Source organism: Lithobates pipiens, unplaced genomic scaffold (assembly GCF_037356315.1).
Source record: "Lithobates pipiens isolate NorthernLeopardFrog02 unplaced genomic scaffold, aLitPip1_a1.2 Scaffold_8, whole genome shotgun sequence".
NCBI lineage: Eukaryota > Metazoa > Chordata > Amphibia > Anura > Ranidae > Lithobates > Lithobates pipiens.
The window spans coordinates 172,390,626-172,411,623 of record NW_027507903.1 but is presented as its reverse complement, the minus strand read 5'-3'; the positions used below and the strand labels follow the sequence as shown (position 1 = coordinate 172,411,623).

At 40.8% G+C, this 20,998-nt stretch overlaps 1 protein-coding gene across 1 annotated transcript; it reads right to left on the bottom strand.

Annotated features, from left to right (window-relative positions):
* Positions 1-3,499: 3,499 nt before the first annotated feature.
* On the bottom strand, positions 3,500-19,372 carry PSMC2 (proteasome 26S subunit, ATPase 2). The gene is made up of 12 exons (XM_077468997.1): positions 19,183-19,372; positions 19,037-19,074; positions 15,191-15,272; positions 13,419-13,518; positions 13,153-13,284; positions 12,988-13,060; positions 12,807-12,902; positions 12,467-12,631; positions 8,473-8,560; positions 6,828-7,030; positions 4,561-4,657; positions 3,500-3,886 (listed from the first exon to the last, which is right to left on the bottom strand). Exons 1-12 carry the CDS (start codon positions 19,256-19,258, stop codon positions 3,729-3,731), a joined length of 1,308 nt encoding a protein of 435 aa, XP_077325123.1. The 5' UTR covers positions 19,259-19,372; the 3' UTR covers positions 3,500-3,728.
* Positions 19,373-20,998: the final 1,626 nt, after the last annotated feature.

The window sequence follows — 20,998 nt, the reverse complement described above, 5'->3', positions numbered from 1 at the left end:
TGAGATTTGTTCTTTACAAGTTAAAACGGGTTGTTTTTATTGCTAAAAAATTACTTGGAACACCCAAACTTTTTTTTTTTTTTCTAAAACCCTAGAGAATAAAAATGGCATTCATTGCAATACTTTCTGTCACAACGTATTTGAGCAGTGGTCTTACAAGTGCACTTTTTTTTTAATTAAAAAAAAAAAAAAAAGACCACAGTAAAGTTAGCCCAATTTTATTTATATATAAAAAAAAATTATATTGTGAAAGCTAATGTTACACTGAGTAAATTGATACCCAACATGTCACGCTTTAAAATCGTGCCCGTTTGTGGAATGTAGATACATGTTTACCCTTAAATATCTCCATAGGCGACGTTTAAAAAAAAAATTCTACAGGTTGCATGTTTTGAGTTACAGAGGGAGTCTATGGTTAGAATTATTGCTCTTGCTCTACCAAGCACAGTGATACCTCACATGTGTGGTTTGAACAGTTTCGTATGCGGCCGCTTCTCCACGCGAGCTCGACAGGACGGAGAAAAAAATGTTTTCTTATTTATTTTACCTTTCATTTTTAATGTTCTTTAACCGGTTCCCGACCAGCGCACGCCGATGTACGTCAGCAGAATGCCACGGGCAGGCATATTGGCGTACAGGTACGTCCAATCTTCAATGCCGCTATAGCGAGCGCGCCAGTCGGGACCCCCGTAAGTCCGGCCGCGGGCATACCCGCGATCCTCTCACAGGACGGCTGAATGGAGGAAAGGCCGTGTAAACAGCATTTCCCCATTCTGCCTAGCAACGCTAATCTCTGCTCCATGTGATTGGAGCAGAGATCAGTGTTCACTAAATGAAAGCCCAGCCCCCCCCCCCCCCCCCCCCCCCCACAGTTAGTAACACACCCCTAGGAACACTTAACTCCTTCACTGCCATTTACACAGGAATCACTGCATTTATAGAGCAGTGATTATGTATAAATGACAATGGTCCCAAAAATGTCCGATGTGTCCGCCGCAACCACAATAAAAAAAAGATGATCGCCGCCATTACTAATTAAAAAAAAAAAAAGTTAATAAAAGTGCCATAAAACTATCCCTATTTTGTAAACGCTATAGCTTTTGCGCAAACCAATCAATCGCTTATTGCGATTTTTATTTTTAATTTTTTTTAAACCAAAAATATGTAAAAGAATACGTAATGGCCTAAACTGAGGGGAAAAAGTTTTTTTTTATATATATTTTTGGGGGATATTTAGTATAACAAAAAGTAAAAACATAATGCATTTTTTTCAAAAATTGTTGCTCTATTTTTGTTTATAGCGCAAAAAAAAAACGCAGGGGTGATCAAATACCACCAAAAGAAAGCTCTATTTGTGGAAAAAAAAGGGACGTCAATTTCGTTTGGGAGCCATGTCGCACGACCCCACAATTGTCAGTTAAAGCGACACAGTGCCGAATTGCAAAAAGTGCTCTGGTCTTTGACCAGCAAAATGGTCCGGTCTCTAAGTGGTTAAAAGAAAAAAAAGTCACTTTTATTCCTATTACAATTTGGTTCCATTACTCCAAATAGGGTGCAATTAAATTGCATGAGAAGTCACACTGGTGTGAACCAGATCTAAACTTGTATTTTTAGTGAACATATATATTCTAAACCAGTAACTCTCAACCCTGTTCTCAAGTACCCCCAACAGGCCATGTTTGCAGGTTTTCCTTTAAATCAGAGGCAATGGATTAGTATTTGAGAAATTCCCAAAACATGTGCCATTGGGGATACTTGAGAACCACCCCTATGAAGCTTTCCCAACAACAAAACTGCAAGGCTGTAGAGTCCTAATTTCTTATACCCCCACATAATACTTTATCATTAAAGTAGACTTTAACCCAAAAATCAAACTAACTAGATATATATCTCATCTATTTATATTTTTTACTCCCCAAGCCAATTCAAATCTGTGTCCGTAACCCCCCCACCCCCAGGGAAGTGAGTATCTCTTGCCTCCACTAGGTGAGGGATGACATAGCCTCCAGCCCCTTGGGAAATGCATCACATACCCCAGCCTCTCCAGAATCCATTGGCCTGGCACAGCCACTCCAGTAGTAGAGGTTGGTTGAGTAATCACAAAGAAACAACTAACTCCTGAATGAAGGATGGCAGTGTGGGGCCTGCACTGGAATTTATAAGAGAGTAAATGGATTTTTAAAAGTCGGTAACCATAGTACTTGTAGCTGCTGACTTAGGTTCGCATAGCTCATTATGAAATACTTACCTTAGAACATAGCCCTGCAGTGGTGCCCACACACCGCTGAGACGACCGACATTTTCCCTGATGCGTGGGCTCCGGCCCTGTAATTAGCCGGAGCTGCGACAACATCATGGCACAGGCAAACATTCCTTCAGAGCGTATGCACCGATTACGTAATCAGCTGTGTATGCAGTAAATGTCTCCTAAACTGTGCAAGTTTAGGCGATATTTACAGTACCTATAGGTAAGCCTTATTATAACTCCCCCCTGGTTTGTTTGTACGGTTTACTTCTTTAAACCCTTCAGAGCTTGAGGTATTTTGTGCCTTTAAGGGATTTTTGTCTCAAAAAGGCTTTTTTTGTTTTGTTTAAATGGTAGTGTCTTTTGACCTGATACATTGCTTTAGTATCTGCACTTTAACAAATGGGAGATCAGTGATTTAGCAGTCTCTTTTCCTGGGCCATGGTAAGAACAGGTTATTTGCATTGCACACTGATTGATGTACCACTCTTGTATACATCTGGTACCTTTTTTCTTTTATACTTGCGACTAGTGGCTTTTGAGGCGGTGGTTTTCTTTCATAAAAGTTCTAGTTGGAAAGACTGTCCTCAAAAGTCATTACCATCACAAGGTTCCGTTTTTTTTTTTTTTTTTACAAAGCCACAGGTAAACTATCAACTCACACAAAAGGTTACTATTTATTACTGGAAAAGTAGAAAGAAATGCAATCTGTAGGTTACAAGCTAAAACAATGGGCATCATACCTAAAGGCAACTCAAGGAAGAACAATTCTTATTCAGAAAAATGATTACGCCCCCTTTCTTGTTTCCAGGGGTAAGGGGGAGAGAAAGATCTAAGAAAGAAAACTGGATATATAAGGGCTGTATTTTTGCTTTAGACTTTTTTTTTTTTTTAATGCAAGAGGCCCCCCAATTCACTTAGTGCTTGAACCCTGCGTCAGTTTGTGAAGTAGATTACTAAACCTTCACAAAACAGGTTGTTCACTATGGTAAATCTATATATATATTGTTTTAAATTTTTATATTGTTAGTGAAAAAGCAGTTATATATAAGCTGTAAACAAAAAAGTGCTAAATTGATTATGAAGTTATGTTTACTTCATTATTTTAAAATTGTTGGTGCGTTTTATTTGCCGATAGTATATTTTTCTAGATATATATATTTTAATGTTAAATACTAAAAGTAAAGTTGCCTTCTTAGAGACAGAATGTGCTGAAAGAATGACTTGGACAAAATGTTTTTACAAATAAAGTGATTTGACAGCAAAATGTAATGTGTGGTTTATTGATAAACATTTACAAAGCTCTTTGCAAGTCACTCTAAACGGACCGAAATCAGGAACAAAACGCATATGTAAAGATTTTATTAGTAATGTTGTAGGAATAATTCTACCCAAAACAGACACCATGCACCACAGAAACATATCATTTTCAACCTCCGTTGACCAGAAGAAATTGTGGTCTAGAAAAACTTTCACATACAGTTTAATTGTAGGTCATGTATCTGGGTGTAGCACTGAACTTTGCATAGGACTTGATGACCTTATTTACAGCCTCGAGGAAATCCTTCTCTGTTGCAACTTTGCGACGTGCTCTGATGGCAAACATTCCCGCTTCAGTGCATACACTGCGGATTTCAGCTCCTAGTTAACAAACACATTTATAATAAATAAAATGATATATATCTGTTTGTCTAGCTGTAGAACCAAATCTAATTTCTTCATAAATTGTGGCCAACCTGTTATTCTGCTACATGTTTTGTTAAAAAAAAAAAAATCCCAATATGTGTATATTGACTGTAGACACCAACTTTCACACAAACTAAAGCGTATGTGTATGTATATATATATATATTTACTGGATTTTTTTGTGTGTATATACACACACACACACACACACACACACACACACACACCTAATGCTTATAATGGGACTGCAATAATGACAGGTATTCTGACATTAATACTATACTAATGACACTGGTTCTGCAGGGGTTAACTATTTGCCTAATGGTAAAGTGTGCTGCTTTTACTAAGATCTCGCAGGGATGAGAAAACTGACAGATTGGCTGTGTACATTCACAGGCAAGAGCTCTGTACAGCAATCAGCAGGTCCCAGGCATGACTCATTGTCCAGGACTTACCAACAGTCTTGTGCCGTATGCAATCACAGCAAGGGTGCACCCTAAACCTGTAAGTAGGCAGCAACATATGAATATATCCCCTTGCCTACAGCGGCCGCTTCTCTACATTACAGGTGGGCAGTCGCTAAGTGGGTAAGACAGGGTCACAAGCATAAACCAATAAATATACATTACCTGTGCTGTTTGGACATAATCGTGCTAGCAGCTCAAATCTTATATCTCGCTCAACACTCATGGAACGAGCATGAATCTTAAATATGTGTGTACGACCCTACAAGAAATATGAAGAATATATAGTTAACAAAATTATACTTTCCCAGAATATACTCAGGTGTTATCAAAAGCATCACTAGGGAAAAAAAAAAAAATTATACAACATTCCCCAGAATAGTCTACCATGCACCACTTTACTTCTTCCGAAGGGGGTATATGTATGGTGAAATATGTTTTATTGTTGGCTACAGTAAGGAAAGTATTTAAGACCCCATTAGTTTATTCTTGTGCTGTCTGTCTTGCTGAGGGGAGAGGTTGCGACTAAATCCACATCCAATTAGCATCAGTGGGAACCCAGCCTGAAGGGGTGTACTCAGTCAGCAACAATGTTTAGGTAGGTGGTACATGTCAAAATACCATCTGCATGAATCACAGGACCCAAGGTTTCCAGCAGAAATTGCCCAAAGCATCTCACTGCCTCCGCCACCGTCCATCCTAGTGGATTTTTTTTTTTGGACTCTTCCCCAGGTAAGCAATGCATGCACACACACACACTTGGCCATCCACGTGATGTTAAAGAAAACATGATTCAATAGACCAGGCCTCCTTCGATTGCCAAATTGTCCGGTTCTAATGCTCACATGCCCACTGTAGACATGGGCCTGCCTACTCCGTGGCTTTGCAGCCCCATACATAAACTGAACTGGCCAATTTTAAAAAATAAATTCTGCTTTCAAACAAATCTACTTCAGGCCGAGCATGTTTACTCATCGACTAATATATCCCACCAACTTTGAGATGTCATTGTAATGAGATACTCAGTGGTCCTTAAGTTATGGCTGATCAGTGAATGTCCACATTGGATGATTTCCCCTCACCACTTGTTCACTAAAAGTTAGACATTTCTACTTTTTCTGTCTGAGCAGCCACCAATCAGAGGGGTGAATTTCCCCGGTAGAGACACACAAATTAGTAAAAAGGGTCTATCTTTCCCTACTATACCAAAAACAAGGGGGGGGGGGGGGGGGGTGGGGGGGAGAATGTGTTATTACATACACTTTAACCAGATAGTATAATCCTTCATATACTAATTCTTGTAAATAAATCTTTGTAATTAAAAATGCATACAAGTTATAAAACATTTTTCAAGACAGAAGATAATGATGACCAGTAGAGTAAACGAAATCCCAAATGCAGCTATTATATCCATCATCGCTTTGCTCTAATGGCAGAATCGCTAATAATTAGGGTTTAGATTAACATTAGACATACAAAATATCTCCATTTGCTGTAAACTATTAGTAGAGTAGCACAATAACAATGTGTGTCATGTAATTTCTTTTGTTGCCTAGTGGGGGGGGGGGGGGGGGGGAATAATATCCGTCATACTGGCTCTAATATGAGACATTAATACAAATATGCCAGATAAAAATCCATACTGCAATAACTGACAAAAAAAAAACAGTAACATTGTGCAAATATGAAATGCTACCCTAATTTTCCAATGTTTATACACATGGCAGTCTCCTGATTTCCAAAAGGAAGCAGGCGGAGACACTACTTCATACTTGTGCCCATGGTTGCCACTTACTTCCATTAACAGCTGTACAGAATTACATAAAATGTGACAACACCACCCTGGAAAATTCCATTACCTAGCAGCAGCAGCCAGTGAAATTCGCTACTTAAATTCATTGAATATACAGCACAGTGCCACAAGACAAGTACTTCTAGATTGTAAGCTCTAACAAGCAGGGCCCTCTAGTCCCTCCTGTATTGATTTGTATTGTAAGTGTACTGTCGCCCTCATGTTGTAAAGCGCTGTGCAAATTGTTGGCACTTATAAATCCTGTATAATAATAAATCGCTTGACACTATCCCCATCCTATTACTACTCAGTGAATTACAGGCCTTGAAAAAGAGGCAGGAAAAGGCTGTGATACCCGATCTGCTTCAGATCAGTGATTTACCGTATAGTGGGAGGATAACCGTGACAGGCCTTGACTTTGCACCTGCAACACTAAGATCAAGGCAACCTCCAGCAATAGCTTTGTTTCATGGCTCAAACTGTTAGTGCAAGGCTGTATTCACTTACTCATTACATATATAGCTGTGTGCATGGCCAGCATCATCTTCTTTGGCAATTGTTCACATTAGACTGGGAATGTAAATTCAAATTAAAACACACAACATTTATGCAATCTATGTTTGTTGCAATTCCTCTTTACCTCAAGATCAGGTAAACTGAATTCAATTTTTCTGTCCAGTCTGCCAGGCCTCATCAAAGCTGGGTCCAATGTGTCAGGTCTGTTTGTGGCCATTAACACTTTAATGTTTCCTCTGGGATCAAACCCATCCAACTGATTGATGAGTTCCAACATAGTTCTCTGGACTTCATTGTCACCTCCTGCTCCATCATCAAATCTGGCACCTATCAAGCATTTAAATGGAAAAATTACAATAGTACACATACAGTATAAGTGTTACCCACTTGTTTCAAGCTGAATTCTAGGCACAAACATTTCATTTAAGTAGAACTATAGGCAAAACTTTTTTTTTTTTTGGATAAAGTAAGCCAGGGTTATAACCCCTGTCAGTTTCTTTGCCATCTGTGTCCCACAGGGGAGATTTACTTTCACTTCCTGTCCTGCAGATTTTAGAGGACTGGGAAAATAAAAGTGTGGTTCTCAGCCTCCTACACAAAAACTAGCATTTAACTCTTGCCGTGCAATGCAGCCCAGCTGCAAAGGAGCATTTTCTGCTCTCCCTAGAGATAGTCTTTAACACAAAAGACATTTGCTAAGAGCACCACAACAGATCAGCTTGTGTGAATGGTGCCCCCCATATTTGAGGATACAAACAGTATCTAAAGCATAAGCGGCCATGGTACACTAAAAAAGATTATTCACTAGTTTCATGCAGATTTAAGAACAAAAAGAGTTCATAGACATGTAGAAGTTAGTGAAATGCAAAGTCCAGCCACAAGAACAAGCCTACTGATAGTGTCGTAACAGACCATACTTAAGAGACTGCTCCTCTTTCTACTAATGAAGAACCACAGTGTTTGCCAGCAGTAGCTGCCCTGGAGTGGAGGGATCACAAACAAACAACAACTGCACCATGGGAGCCCACGGATGATGTCTTCACTCCCGGCTTTCGCAGCCCGGCTTTCGCAGCTGTTGTCAGACGACCTCTCCATTTTCCTGCAGCCACTTCTGACTGACACAGGTGATCACATGACTCCCCCTGTTCAAATGTAAACGCACCACAGCGGGGGGCTCTTAAAGCATGAAAACAATGATTGCACATCGCCACACACGCCGGAGTAAGAGCAGTAATTCTAGCACCAGAGCACCTGCGTAATGCTGAATGGATGACCTGTAGAGGCTTTAAAAAAAATTAAAAAAAATAAATAAAAGTGTCACCCATCACAAATACAAGGTGCTTATGTCCGTCGCCATTTCACGGGCCCCACGCAATTATTAAGTATTGACGTGCTGGGTATCTATATACCCTCATATTTTAGTGGAAATTGGGTAATTCGTGTGCCCTAAAAAAATCTAATCTGTGCAAATATCATGTACCATACAAAAATCTAAAACTACCACCACTTTATTCTCAAGGCTGTCTGCTTTCAGAAGATATATAATGTTTTGGGGGTTTTATGCAATAGTCAGTGCCAAAATAATTTTTTAAACGTGTGCAAAAAAAAAACCCCTACAAAAACAGCTCTGGCAGTGAAAGGGTTGATAACTGAACTGACTCTGAGCCAGCTTACCAGAGAACTTGAAACGTCAAAAGAATTTATAAACAGTACCAATATTAAGTTTCATAAAACTTCATCAAACATGGCTTAGTGTCAGTAATACATACCACCAATGGCATCAATTTCATCAAAGAAAATGAGGCAGGCTTTCTTTGTCCTGGCCATTTCAAACAGCTCACGCACCATTCTAGCACCCTATAAGATGAAGAGACAAAAAAAAAAAAAAAAAAGGAGAAAAATCAACAATTTCTAAATCTTTCTAATAATTCTAAAAAAATCAAAACCTGCTGCATTTTTCTTCCACCTTTTCAGTGCTATAGTATAAAGAGTTTAACAGTTATTCTATCCATTTCTATTTTTTGAACTCCCCGTAAAATCTCTTTCTCTGCTTTCAATGGAGGACACAGCTTCTATTTTAGTATAGGATTCTAGGTACAACTGAAAAAACTAATCACCCAGAGGGCAAACCCTACTGTTGGTCAACCCCCCCAAGCTGTCAGTAGCAGATCCTTTAACTCCTGTAATTCGTGAGGTGGGGCCTCCATGGTTTGAACTTGTTTTTCCAGCCCGTCCCAAGGTAACAATTGCATGAACCCCATCAGTGGTAAAGGATTCCTTTCAACTGACTTTTGCTGGACATCTTGTTCTAAAGGAAGTTTAAAAGTTTTTAAGCAGCATTTATGAATTTGGGACACAGTCAGGTCTTAGAATCAATTGGAGAAATCCCAAATCCTACCCATAGATACCTCAGTGCCCTTGCCACTCCAAGCATCTCTACCCCTAGCCAAGGCGAGACTCATTTAGGGGTACAAATAACTTGCTCTTTTGCTGATTCCGGTATGGAGCCGCCTCACCTTAAGGGGTTATGGGAAGAATTAACCTAATCAAAATGATTTTACTGCCAAAATACTTTACCTAGTGTGACATGCCCCAGTTTATATCCCTCTTAAATTCCTTCGTATTATGGATTCTGGTCCTAATTCCTTTGGGGATCCAGCTGCCACAAACTACCCTGGCGATCGATGAAAAATCCTGTTTCCCTGGAGGGAGCAGCCAATCCCGATTTTTACCATATTACATAGCTTCCCAGCTTTCTCACTTTTTCTACTTATACCAAGGTTAAAGAGGAAGTAAACCCTGATGGGTTCTACATCCTCTTTAGTTCCTGCAAAGTAAAAGCATAATGGGCTAGTATTCATCGCATACAGGTAGCAAACGAAGCTTGCGATGTCCCCACTGGTGGCCACGTCCATCTTCACCCCTCTTCTTTCCGGGGCCATGGACTCCGACTGACTGGTAATGCACACAGGAGACAATGGTCACGACCCCTTATTCAGTGTGCATGCGCCAATGACAGCGCAAGTGTATATGGTAAATATCTATCTTCTAAACCGTGCAGGTTTAGGAGATAATATTTCCAGTACCTACAGGTAAGCCTCATAGACTTATCTATAGAGAAATGTAATGTGTAAGGATTTACAACCACTTTAAGTGCCACTGTTTGTCTTGCTTATCTGTTATCCAGCTACCCACTTTGGCACTCACCCATTGCAGGTTATACTACATGGGACGAGGGGTACACAAAAACGATATGATCCTTTCAGTATGGTTGGCATCACCTGAAAATCTGGGACCTTGCAGTAGGCATAACTGGGGCACCCGCTTTCCATGCTCACACACCTTTATAGTGTAGCACTCAATACCAGATTACACCCTTTGGACATCCATGTAGTCACTGGAGCCGGGCTAAAAATCTTTTCAAGAGCTTAAGGATGAGTTTTCCCGATATTTACAACTACGGCATGCTCTATATACACAATTTCCTGGCAGTCCTCCCCAGTTTCTGGCCCTCCCCATCCTGGCTACAATACTAGACTCTGACACAAAGAAGCTGATCTCTATATTCTACAGTGACCTCATCACACCCTCAGCTACTAAGTTGGCCTACCAACTAAAAATCCAGATGGATGCAGGATATCGGAGACGTGGAGAATGAGGACTGGGCTGAAATACTAGATACATGTAAACAGGTGTGTCCCAAGGCTTCAGATCGCCTTTCACAACTTTAAAATTTAACAGAGAGCTTACCTGACTCTAGTGCGCTTTGCAAGATACCGCCCTCTCCCTCCCCTACTTGTCCCAGATGTTCTGATCCCCAGGGGACCTCCTTCCACATACTGTGGGAATGTCTGGCCATAAACGACTACTAGCTGCAAGTGGTTCAATTCTCCACAATAAGATGGGCTTATCTCTGACAGTTGACCCCAGGTTATGCCCATTTGGTCTCTTTCCTAATCCTGAAGAGAAGTTTGAGAAGTTTTTTCTACAGGAAGTGCTCTTAATCGCTAGGAAGCTCATTCCACGCCAATGGATGCAGGCACTCCCTCCCACACTTCAAGTCTGGTGTCATAAATTCCTTTTTTACTCTATAAGAAACTCATCTAAAAACAGAGTGTGCTCAACCAAATATAAAAAAAAAAAAAAAATCTGGGATCAACGGAAAAATTAAGTGAAATTCACTTCCATTGGTCAGACCAAGTCCACAAATCCCAGTAGTTAACAAACTTATTACTTTGAAAAACCTTGTTCAGGGTGCCTGCACATGTACAGTGTACTCATCTTTGTTGCAGCCACCAAGCTCAGCTGCAGTGACAAGGGACAGAGCACACTGCACGTGTGTGGGGCTCTGAACTAGGATGACATTTGCACCTGTAATGCTGGGGGCGAAAGTCTAACAGCTGCAACATTTTAGGAACAGGATAGGATGGAGCTCTAATGAAGGATGGGAGTTTTTTTTGGCAGGCTTCCGTGGGGGCAGAAATGGCCTACAGGTATAGTAGGTATGTGACTGCATGTGGGGACTATAATAGGGGGTAACAAATTAGAAACTTTTCTAGGAACCTTTCTGATAAAAATGTTTCTACGCACTATCATGCAAAAATTCATAGTGTACTATAAAACAATAAAGAAGTATTCCTGCGCCAAAATGGAAAACATTATTAATGGAATGGGGTAATTCTGCACTCACTGGAGGGAAATGTCTGAACCCGGGAAGAGAGATTGGTACAAGGATAGTGGTGCGCTGTACTAGAGGATATGTAAATTTACAATAGTTGTGTATTGTGTAGACATGTAGAGGTAAAATCCCAGTAAAACCAACAAGGTTTTTTTTACTGGGATTTTACATCTACATGTCTACACAATACACAACTATTGTAAATTTACATATCCTCTACTACAGCGCACCACTATCCTTGTACTATAAAACAAACTAAACATTTGTTTTGAAGCCCACACTTTTTTACTCTTTTTTTGGCTAGGAAATGACATCATTTAACTGTTTCATTTAATAGAAATGCTGCTTTTTGCCCTACTATTCCAGTACTCAATTGCGCATATAGTAGAGTGACAGATACTCCTCATCACGAGTCCTCATGTAGATGTTTTTCTTAAAGATGTTTTTCTTAAAGAGGTGTTCCAGCTGCCCCCCCCCCCCCCCCCCCCAAACGAAAAATTAAAAGCAGCTACAAATACTGTAGCTGCTCACTTTTATTATTAGGACACTTACCTGTCCAGAATTCCCGCAATGTCGGCATCCCAACCAATTTTTGGGTCGGCTATCGGGTGCTGCTGCCGCCACCATTCCTGTTAAGGGAAACCATCAGTGGAGCCTTTCGGCTTCACAGCTGGTTCCCTATTGTGCATTGGCGCAACACGCTGTGCTTTCTAATTGGCCCGCAGGTGGAAGGAAGGAGGAGGGGGAGCTGAGCTTCCAAGGGACAGAGCCACGGCACCGTGTCCAGAGGTGGGGAAGGGGGACCTGTGAAAAACATTAGGTACCTGTTCCCCCTTTCCCCTGAAAGGTGCCAAATGTGGCACCGGAGGGGGAGAAAACAGATAAGCAGAAGTTTCAATATTGAGTTGAACTCCGCTTTAAGAGAGGTGTATGACAGTCACATTTGTGCAATTACCATGATCGGAAATTGTAGGTAGGACTATGAAAATTTAGTTTTCTGAAACAAATTCTTTCAAACTGAATATCTTTATCTGGACTTTAGATTTGCTTTAAGATTGCGATTTACAGAAAATGCAAAAGCTCACCTCTCCTACGTATTTCTGGACCAGTTCTGAGCCAATGACTCGGATGAAGCAAGCATCAGTCCTGTTGGCTACTGCACGTGCACAAAGGGTTTTTCCTGTTCCTGGGGGGCCAAACAGAAGCACTCCTTTTGGTGGCTCAATACCCAGATTAACAAACCGCTCAGGCTGAAAAAAATAAATAAATAAAAGTATTTTATTGCACATTGGGAGACAGCACTACCTTGAATTATATTCACTGCAGGCAGGCAATCAATTTTCTGTTTCTTATACCAGCCATAGGACTGAATGGCTTCACTATCAAACATACATACATCATAAGGACCTTATCAAATCTACTCACGTGGAGCAAAGGAGTTTCAACGACTTCCCTTAACTTTTCTATCTGCTCTTTGCAGCCTCCAACATCACTGTAGGTCACATCAGGTTTCTCTTCCACCTGTGTGGGAGGGCAGGCAAATTGCACTTAGTCAACAGAAATAAATATGTATAATTCTAACCTTTCATTTAATAAAAACCATTACCTGCATCATAGTAACTGTAGGGTCAATTTTTGGAGGCAAGGGTATATGAATTTGGTATTTGTTTCTGTCCACTCTGCACAAAACACACGGTAAAGAACATTTACAGTTTGCAAAAATACATACCAAGTATTGATTAGATTTCATCACACTAACAAGGGCTCTTACCCAACTCTCATTCCTTCTTCTATATCAGTAGGAGCAACCTGGTCACTGAGGTCTACCACAAACTTTGCAAACTGCTTAACATTAATTATGTACTTTGGGTCCTCAGAATCTGCATTTATTATTTTTGTACACCTGTTAAAAGAAAAAAAAAAAAAAAAAAAAAGTAGTAGTAATAATAATAATAATAATAATCATAAGGAAATAAGAGCATTCACTGATTTACAAAACATTTGAAAAGCATTATGGAAGTTTAAAGTCATCAGCACCTGGCCACCTGAAGTGGTTGTTCACTCTGCAGTGTCTGTTTATCAGCAGCCAGATCCCAAAGTGCTGGAGGAGCAAGTCCTGTGTCAGATTCCTTAATGCCTAAAATAAATAGAGACATATATAAGCTTACCCATCAGCACACAGTCAGGCACAAAGCAATATGGTGATCGGTATTTAAAAAGGTATCTTCATCTCTATACGTATAAAAAAAAAAAAAAAAAAAAGCAAGCAAAGCAAAATATGAATTTAGATTACTTCTCCTCAATCCTCCTGTCACCACTGCACTTATCGGCAATGAGAGTTTCCGCTTACCTCAGGGACAAAAGAAAAGACCTGCAATGCCCAGCACTGTTATATGAGGTGTAATGGTTGTAGAAAATATAGTAGTTACTAGTAGAAGCAGTAACAGATTTGATCTAAAATTAAAATAGTTTTATTTGCACAAGATGATTGCACTAAAAATGTTTATTGGATGACAATTAGCAAGTTTTTTGTTAAGCTTATTAACTTTATTCCAAATATATGCATATTTATGAGGCAATAAAAATTCAATAACAAAGTACATAAAGAAATTGAATGCAAAGTTGTATTTATGTGAATATTTTTGTGGAGGGGGCCTATAGCTTTCATCAGATTCTTAAAGGGTCCATGGAAAGGAATTTTTTTTACTAAAATTAAATAACAAAAATAAAAAAAAAGTGAGTTCCCTTTAACAAGTCTAAGACTCGGTTCACACTGGTGCGGGAAACCCTGCAAATTGAGTGCGGGTTCCCTCATCGCACCTGATTCGCAGGCAGAACGCACTGCCCTCTGCGAACCACTGCGGATGTCAATACAAAGTTAATGACACCTCAGACTGGTTTGCAGACCGCAGTGCGAACTTTGAATTCAGACAGGAATTGGATCATAGGAGTGTCAACACCCATGCAATCAAATTCTGGTGGGGGGGGGGCTGCACGTGTTTGGTCCAAATGCAATGCGAATTCAACCAGTTTGTTATGTCCTAGACTCCTTGTGTACCTGCATTCCCTGGGACCCCTGGGCACTTCCAAGTATCTCATAACTTGTTACATCTGTGTTCCTGTAAGCTCAACTCATCCCACTGCTGCCAAGATACTCCTGTCTCCGTGCGAGTCCTGCACCCTGGTGCAGAAAAGTGTTTGTGTCCTGCCTGCCTGTAAGACCAGCACCTCTGTGCTGAAATATAGTCTTATCGTTCCTACGAGTCCTGTATTCCATGCTTTCCAAAGTCCGAATCCCTGTGCCTTCCTGTACCAGCTCAGCTGCAGGCGCACGGTGCATTCTACGCACACATGATGTCCCCAACATGACAAACATTGGCTACCTTAAATAGTATAGATTAGTAACTTGACAGCCCAGCACTTTCTTCTTTGCACGGTACAGCCTAGGTGTGGCCAGCATTATTTACAGACTGCATCTGCAAGCCCTAGCCAGATAGGCAGGACCTTAGGCTGATCACAGAGAACGATCGCCAGATGCTGCCAACCATATTCAGCTTGTGGGCATTGCCCTGCACTGATTATTGAAGTAGCAGTGCTGGTTGTAAACCTTGCGTGACCAAGTGCATCTCTTATTTTTTCAAAGTTTATATTTGGGTACACAATATTATCGTATTTAAGACCAGGGTTTTGCATAATAATCTAAAATACATATAACTGGTCTATTTGAATACTCTGGCAGCTATGCATTAGATCTGATTTCCATCAGCACTTGTTCTGAGTTTTATAAAGAATTAAAAGTGTGTTCTCACCTGTGAGCTCATTAATTTTCTTGAGAAGCTGTTGAATGTCATCTTCTACTTGTTTAATCTGCCTAGAATATGTGCTTTGTCCCTGGAACAAGATAAAAAGTAATTAGAAGAAGTTCCTAAAATCAAATTCTGAAAAGGTCATACGGATTTTGGTTTACTTTAGTATCGTGACGCTGGCTTTCTCAGGCTTTATGGTTACTGTCCACCCACTGTCATACCTTCACTGGCCATGGGCACTCAGGCAGCCTCATTGGACTGTGGCATGTTTGGTAGGTAGGTTCTTAGCCATGAAGTCAGAAAGAGCCAGCAAAGTCCAATAATTTAAGCTAAATCAGAGAAGTGCCTCAATAAAGTGAATAGCAGGTATCTTGTGTTGTGTTTAGTTCAAAAGTAATGCGCGGTCTTCTAACATGTAATGAGTTATAATCAGTAAATAATAAATATCTTAAAGTGTTTTATATCCTCTGCTGAACAATATATAATGACACAGAGTACAAATCACATGTGAGATTTTAAATAACAAACATGACACATGAAAGTGCAGAAAATAAATCAATATAAAAAGACTAAACTATTAATCCATAGTGCTACTAACGGTAGATGTCTGGGCTTAGTGCGCTTATTAGCCATCTCTAAAGAGATGAGAATGATGATTGGTTTATTGTTATGTTACACTCGCAAAGCCATTCTGTTAAAATGGAAATCGTCAAAGCTTAACTTTGGGAAAAAAATGGTTAATTCAGCTATATCAATGTACAAATACATTACGAGTCTAGGGGAAAAAGTTTTCCAAAATGTATTACATCTGGGTTGATTATTCCACAACTGCCCCCCACAGGTGACAATTAGGAATGATTTTCCCCATATACTTTTTCCTTAATCTTAGCATATTGTCTACATCGTATAGTAAGCCTACTTGCTGGCCTTTCTAACTTTCTCTGTATTTGTGAGCGGTACTTTGCATGGATAATTGGTTGCCAATAACGTTTTTTTTTAAGCGCTTTTTGCGCATTTTGCGCTGTTTTTGTTTCTTTTGTAGCCAAATGTATAAGCTTATGTATGCCCAATAGGCTTTGTTTTGTACTTTGTTATGCAAACGCTGAATAAAATAGGATTCTAAAAAATAAAAATCATAAACACATAAAAAATCCAAATGAAGTTCATCTAACACCACAGGTTGCAAGAAAGAAATGTGCACGATTCCCATCAACACAGACAGCGCTGACAAGGGTATCAGCAATTATCTTCTCCTGGCAGGACGGGTGAGGGAAGCTATCCCCACCAGAAGACAGATTATCGCTAGGGGGTTGTAGTAGCCCCTAGCAATAGTCACAAGAGAATCCAGCGGGCTGGTTGTACCCAAGTTGATCGAAAAACTTGGTATATTCAGCCTGCCAATTAATGGTTAGAATCTCATCCTTGTTTTTTTTTCCAGGACAGATTGGGCTTTAATTTGGTGAAAAATGTTAATGGAGATCTCCTGTTTTTTTTGTTATTATGATGAAAGAGAAACTGATCCAAAATAGTATAAAAATTGTTTAATTTTTAGCCTTATATTTTTATGCCATTACTAGGGTTGCACTGATACTGAAATCAGTGTTGTTACTAAGCATTTGCATGAGTACTCGTACTAATGTTCCAATACATGAAGCTAGAGATGCACCAAAATTTCAGCCGCCGAAACATGGCCGAAAATAGTGTTATGAGAAAAAGGGTCTGAGAACCCAACAGGGGTGTGATAGCGCGGGAGCCTTTATCACATAATGATGCGTTCTTGCTGTGTTTTCAACGCATTTGAACTGGGAAGCGTGTTTTTTTTTTTAACTGACCAAAAATACACACGCAGAATTTGTATGTTAGGTACTTAACACCATCTTTTATATTTAATAAAAATTGGGTATTATAGTGTGTGCATTAACCACATAAGCCACATTAACCATACTAAGTTCATTAACCACTTGCCCACTGGGCACTTACACCCCCTTCCTGTCCAGGCCAATTTTCAGCTTTCAGCGCTGTCACTCTTTCAATCACAATTGTGCGGTCATGCTACACTGTACCCAAAATTTAGTTTTTATCATTTTTTTTCCCCAAATAGAGTTTTCTTTCAGCCCCAGAAGGATTTGCCCCTTAATGACAGGGCCATTTTTTGCAATACAACACTGTGTCGCTTTAACTGCAAATTGCGTGGTCGTGCGTCTTTGTACCAAAACAAAATTGATATCACACAAATAGCTTTCTTTTGGTGGTATTTGACCACCTCTGCATTTTTGTTATAGCGCAAAAAAGACACATTTTGAAGAAAAAAAAAAATATTTTTTACTTTCTGCTATAATAAATATCCAAAAAATAAAATGTATTAATCAGTTTAGGCCAATATGTAATCAGCTACATATTTTTGGTGAAAAAAAAAAAAAATGCAATAAAGCGTATATCGATTGGTTAGCGCAAAATTTATAGCATCTACAAAATAGGGGAAAAAGATTTAGGAACTTTTTTATTGTTGTTTTTACTAGTAATGGGGGGGGGGGGGGGGGGGGACTGTGACATTGCAGCAGACAAATCTGACACCAATACAGTGATCAGTGTTAAAAAAAAAAAAAATAATGTACTGATCACTGTATAAATGGCACTGGCAGGGAAGGGATTAAAACTAGGGGGTGATCAAAGGGTGAAATGTTCCCTAGGGAGGCGTTTCTAAAGCCCCATACACACGATCGGACTTTGTACAAACTTTCCCTTGGATTTTTGTACAAAGGGCATTGGGCGTAAATTTGTATTGCATACACACGATCTGACTTTTTAGGCAACAAACACAGACGTAGTGCCGTTTCAATGTACTGACGACACTTCAAAAGAGGACGTTCAATTACTCCAGCGCTACCTTTGGTCAACTGATATTCAGTATTTTTCTCGGATCTTTTGCATTGGTTCTGAGCATGCGTGTTTGTACTTTGTACAAAAGTCAGATGGTTTTGTGTACACACGATTGCACTTTGCTCCATCGGACTTATGTTGTCAAAATGTTTGTCCGACAAACAAAAGTCAGATGAACACCGAAAAAGTTTGTCGTACACGCGGTCAGATGTTGCCTCAAAACAGCTAATTTGCATGTTTGTTGTCAAAAAGTCTGATCGTGTGTATGGGCCTTAACTGTCAAGGGGACGGACTGACTGGGAGTAGAGCGCGATCGCTGTTCCTGATCACTAGGAACAGCTGATCTCTCTTCTACCCTGTCAGAACTGGGATCTGCCTTGTTTACATTCAACTGCAATCCCGGGTGGCTGGTAGACATCGAGTTCGCCTGACCCACGTGTGAGCATCCGCGGCATGCCAGCAGTACCACACGCACAGACCGACGTATAGGTGTTTGCGCAGCCGAGCCGCCTTGCCGCTGTATCTATGTGGAAGGCAAGTGGATAACCAAAAGGTGCCAAAAAAAGGCCTGGTCTTCAAGTGATTGAGGAGAGTCACCCAAACAGGAATAGATGGGAAATCTTCCAATGCGGGACAAGTGCTGGTGACCTTGCTGACAACCAGGGATTTCTTCACTTTGAAGGGATTGCCAATCACTTCCTGTTTTGACAATGGGACAGGAAATCTCCCCATTAGACACACAGATGCAAAATAAGCTGACAGGATCTCTCCCTCTCCCTCTCCCTCTCCCCCTCTCTCTCTCTCTCCCCCTCTCTCTCTCTCTCCCCCTCTCTCTCTCTCTCCCTCTCTCTCTCCCCCCCCCCCCTCTCTCTCTCCCCCTCTCTCTCCTTTAGTTTTATAATAAACTCGGACTGACCAATAGAACAAAAAAATATGAACTAAAAACCCAGGGTAAGCATGCTAACTTACATATGTCTTCAGGAGGGCGATGTCCCCTTCATCCAGAGCTGAAACACACAACAGAACATGTTAGGTATTGTAGTGAGGAGCAGAACGATAACAGATATGTTATATCACACAGCCGGTGGTCATGTGATTACCGGCTCCCCGCTCACCCCGTATAGGTTTGTCTTCCTTCTCCTTCTCCTCCTCCTTGGTCTTCCGTTGATCGGCTCCCAAGTAATCCGGCATGATGCTTCTAACTAGAGGAGACAAACACCCGACAACCCTGGACAAATGTAATACACCCCAGCGGGATTACACAGCAAACTGTACACCGTTTCCGGAGAGCGCAGGAAGTACGTCATCTGAAACGTCCGACACTAGAGAAACGTCCAACACTAGAGATGGCGCTCTGCGCTATCAGCTGTGTCTTCTGTACAGAAGCCATATTAGGGGAGACCACTGTAGTAGTGTCTACAATGGAGGAGGACGTGTATAGCTTGAACTCTGAGGGTAGGGTTTCATGGCTTCCTGCTAATTCTGGGTCACAGCTAAATAAAATCATTCTTCTTATTGTAGTGCTTACCCGGGTTCTCTGCAGTGTTGCCAACCTCCCGAAAGTAAAATTTACAGGCTGGACACCAAAAATATACTGATACCATCAATTTTATACTGACACAACACATTCAATTTACTGACAGAGCCAATTTTCTTCTTGGCACTTCAAAAAAATTACATAAAACGACTGTTTTCAGTGAAAATATTAATATTTAAGAAACAAACATGTGGCTCGTGCTATTAGCAATGTGTTTGTAGCACTGACTCCTGATGAGCATGCACTAAATGTTTTTGGAAGTTAATATTCCTGAAACCACAGTTGGGTTTTAGGGCTAATTTGACTAAATTATGATTTCAGTACCAGTCCAGCTGGGTTGCACTGGGTTCTCCTTGGCCGCAGGTGTCGCTGTCACCACCGGCAAGTGTGAGAACGCAGTTTAGCTGGGTGTATTGAGTGCCACGTTTTTCTCAGAACCAGCCCAGTGGGAGTGTTCTCCTGCTGTGCATTCTGGGAGGTGGTATTTAAGGTACTGACATCACGTGCTACGGGGTTCCGTTCCAGAAGATTTTTCTGTCTGTTTGGTTCTGGTCCTCCTGACCAGCCCCCATGACCCTCCTGGCCTGGGGTGCGGTTCCATGCATTTCCAGGTCTCTGGGCTGGATAGCCCAAGGCGAAGCAACTGCAGGGACAGGCCTAATGGATATCGGGGCCTGGTGATTCAAGGGTGGTCCGGTGCCGTCTCGTCTAAGGAGATGCCCAGCAACTGGAGAAGCATCCGGGGGGGACTCTTCAGGAGAAGGCCATGCGTAAGGCTGGTTTCTCTGAAGGAGCCTGGAGGCAGAGTTGAAGGACACTTCATGGATCTACACTTATACGGTATCGCCGGACCGGCTGAGAGATACTGGTACCATATGATAGCTCTATAAATTTGTCTATGTCCCTCAGTTACACTCAAGTCTGTGTCAGAGACTTTTTTCTCAAGTATTCTACACTCAAGTCTGTGGCAGAGACTTTACTTAACACCCTACCGGCTGCTAGGCCTAGTGAGAGGAGTTCTATCTGGGGGTTAAGAAAATCCAGCTGTGAAACGGTTATTCTCTGGATTTTTTATCTATAAAAGACTACATTTTTGGCAGTCCAAAGTACCTGAACTTCCTCCTAACCCTAAACTGAGAGAGTCTGTTTCTACTTCAAATAAATAAACCAAAAGAAGATTCAGTGTCAGTTTCTACATTTCTTTGGGTCATCTACCATGGGAAACCCTATACGGAGACGAGGTCAAGAAGGTAACGGTAAGCCCAATAAAACCAGCAGCTCCTTCGGTGGTCAGTGCTACATGTTTAAGATATAATGAGCGGCAAATAATATGTTTCTTCTTTTAAATGAAGGTCAGGGTGATGGAACCCAGCACAGAGTTCCCCCTTACATCA

Excerpts from the sequence above, each read along its gene's own strand:
- PSMC2 (XM_077468997.1), bottom strand. The coding sequence starts at position 19,258 with ATGCCGGATTACTTGGGAGCCGATCAACGGAAGACCAAGGAGGAGGAG. Across the intron at positions 19,075-19,182 it reads GGAAGACAAACCTATACGGG|CTCTGGATGAAGGGGACATC; the intron begins GTGAGCGGGGAG and ends TGTGTGTTTCAG. Across the intron at positions 13,285-13,418 it reads CAACCACTTCAGGTGGCCAG|GTGTACAAAAATAATAAATG; the intron begins GTGCTGATGACT and ends TTCTTTTAACAG.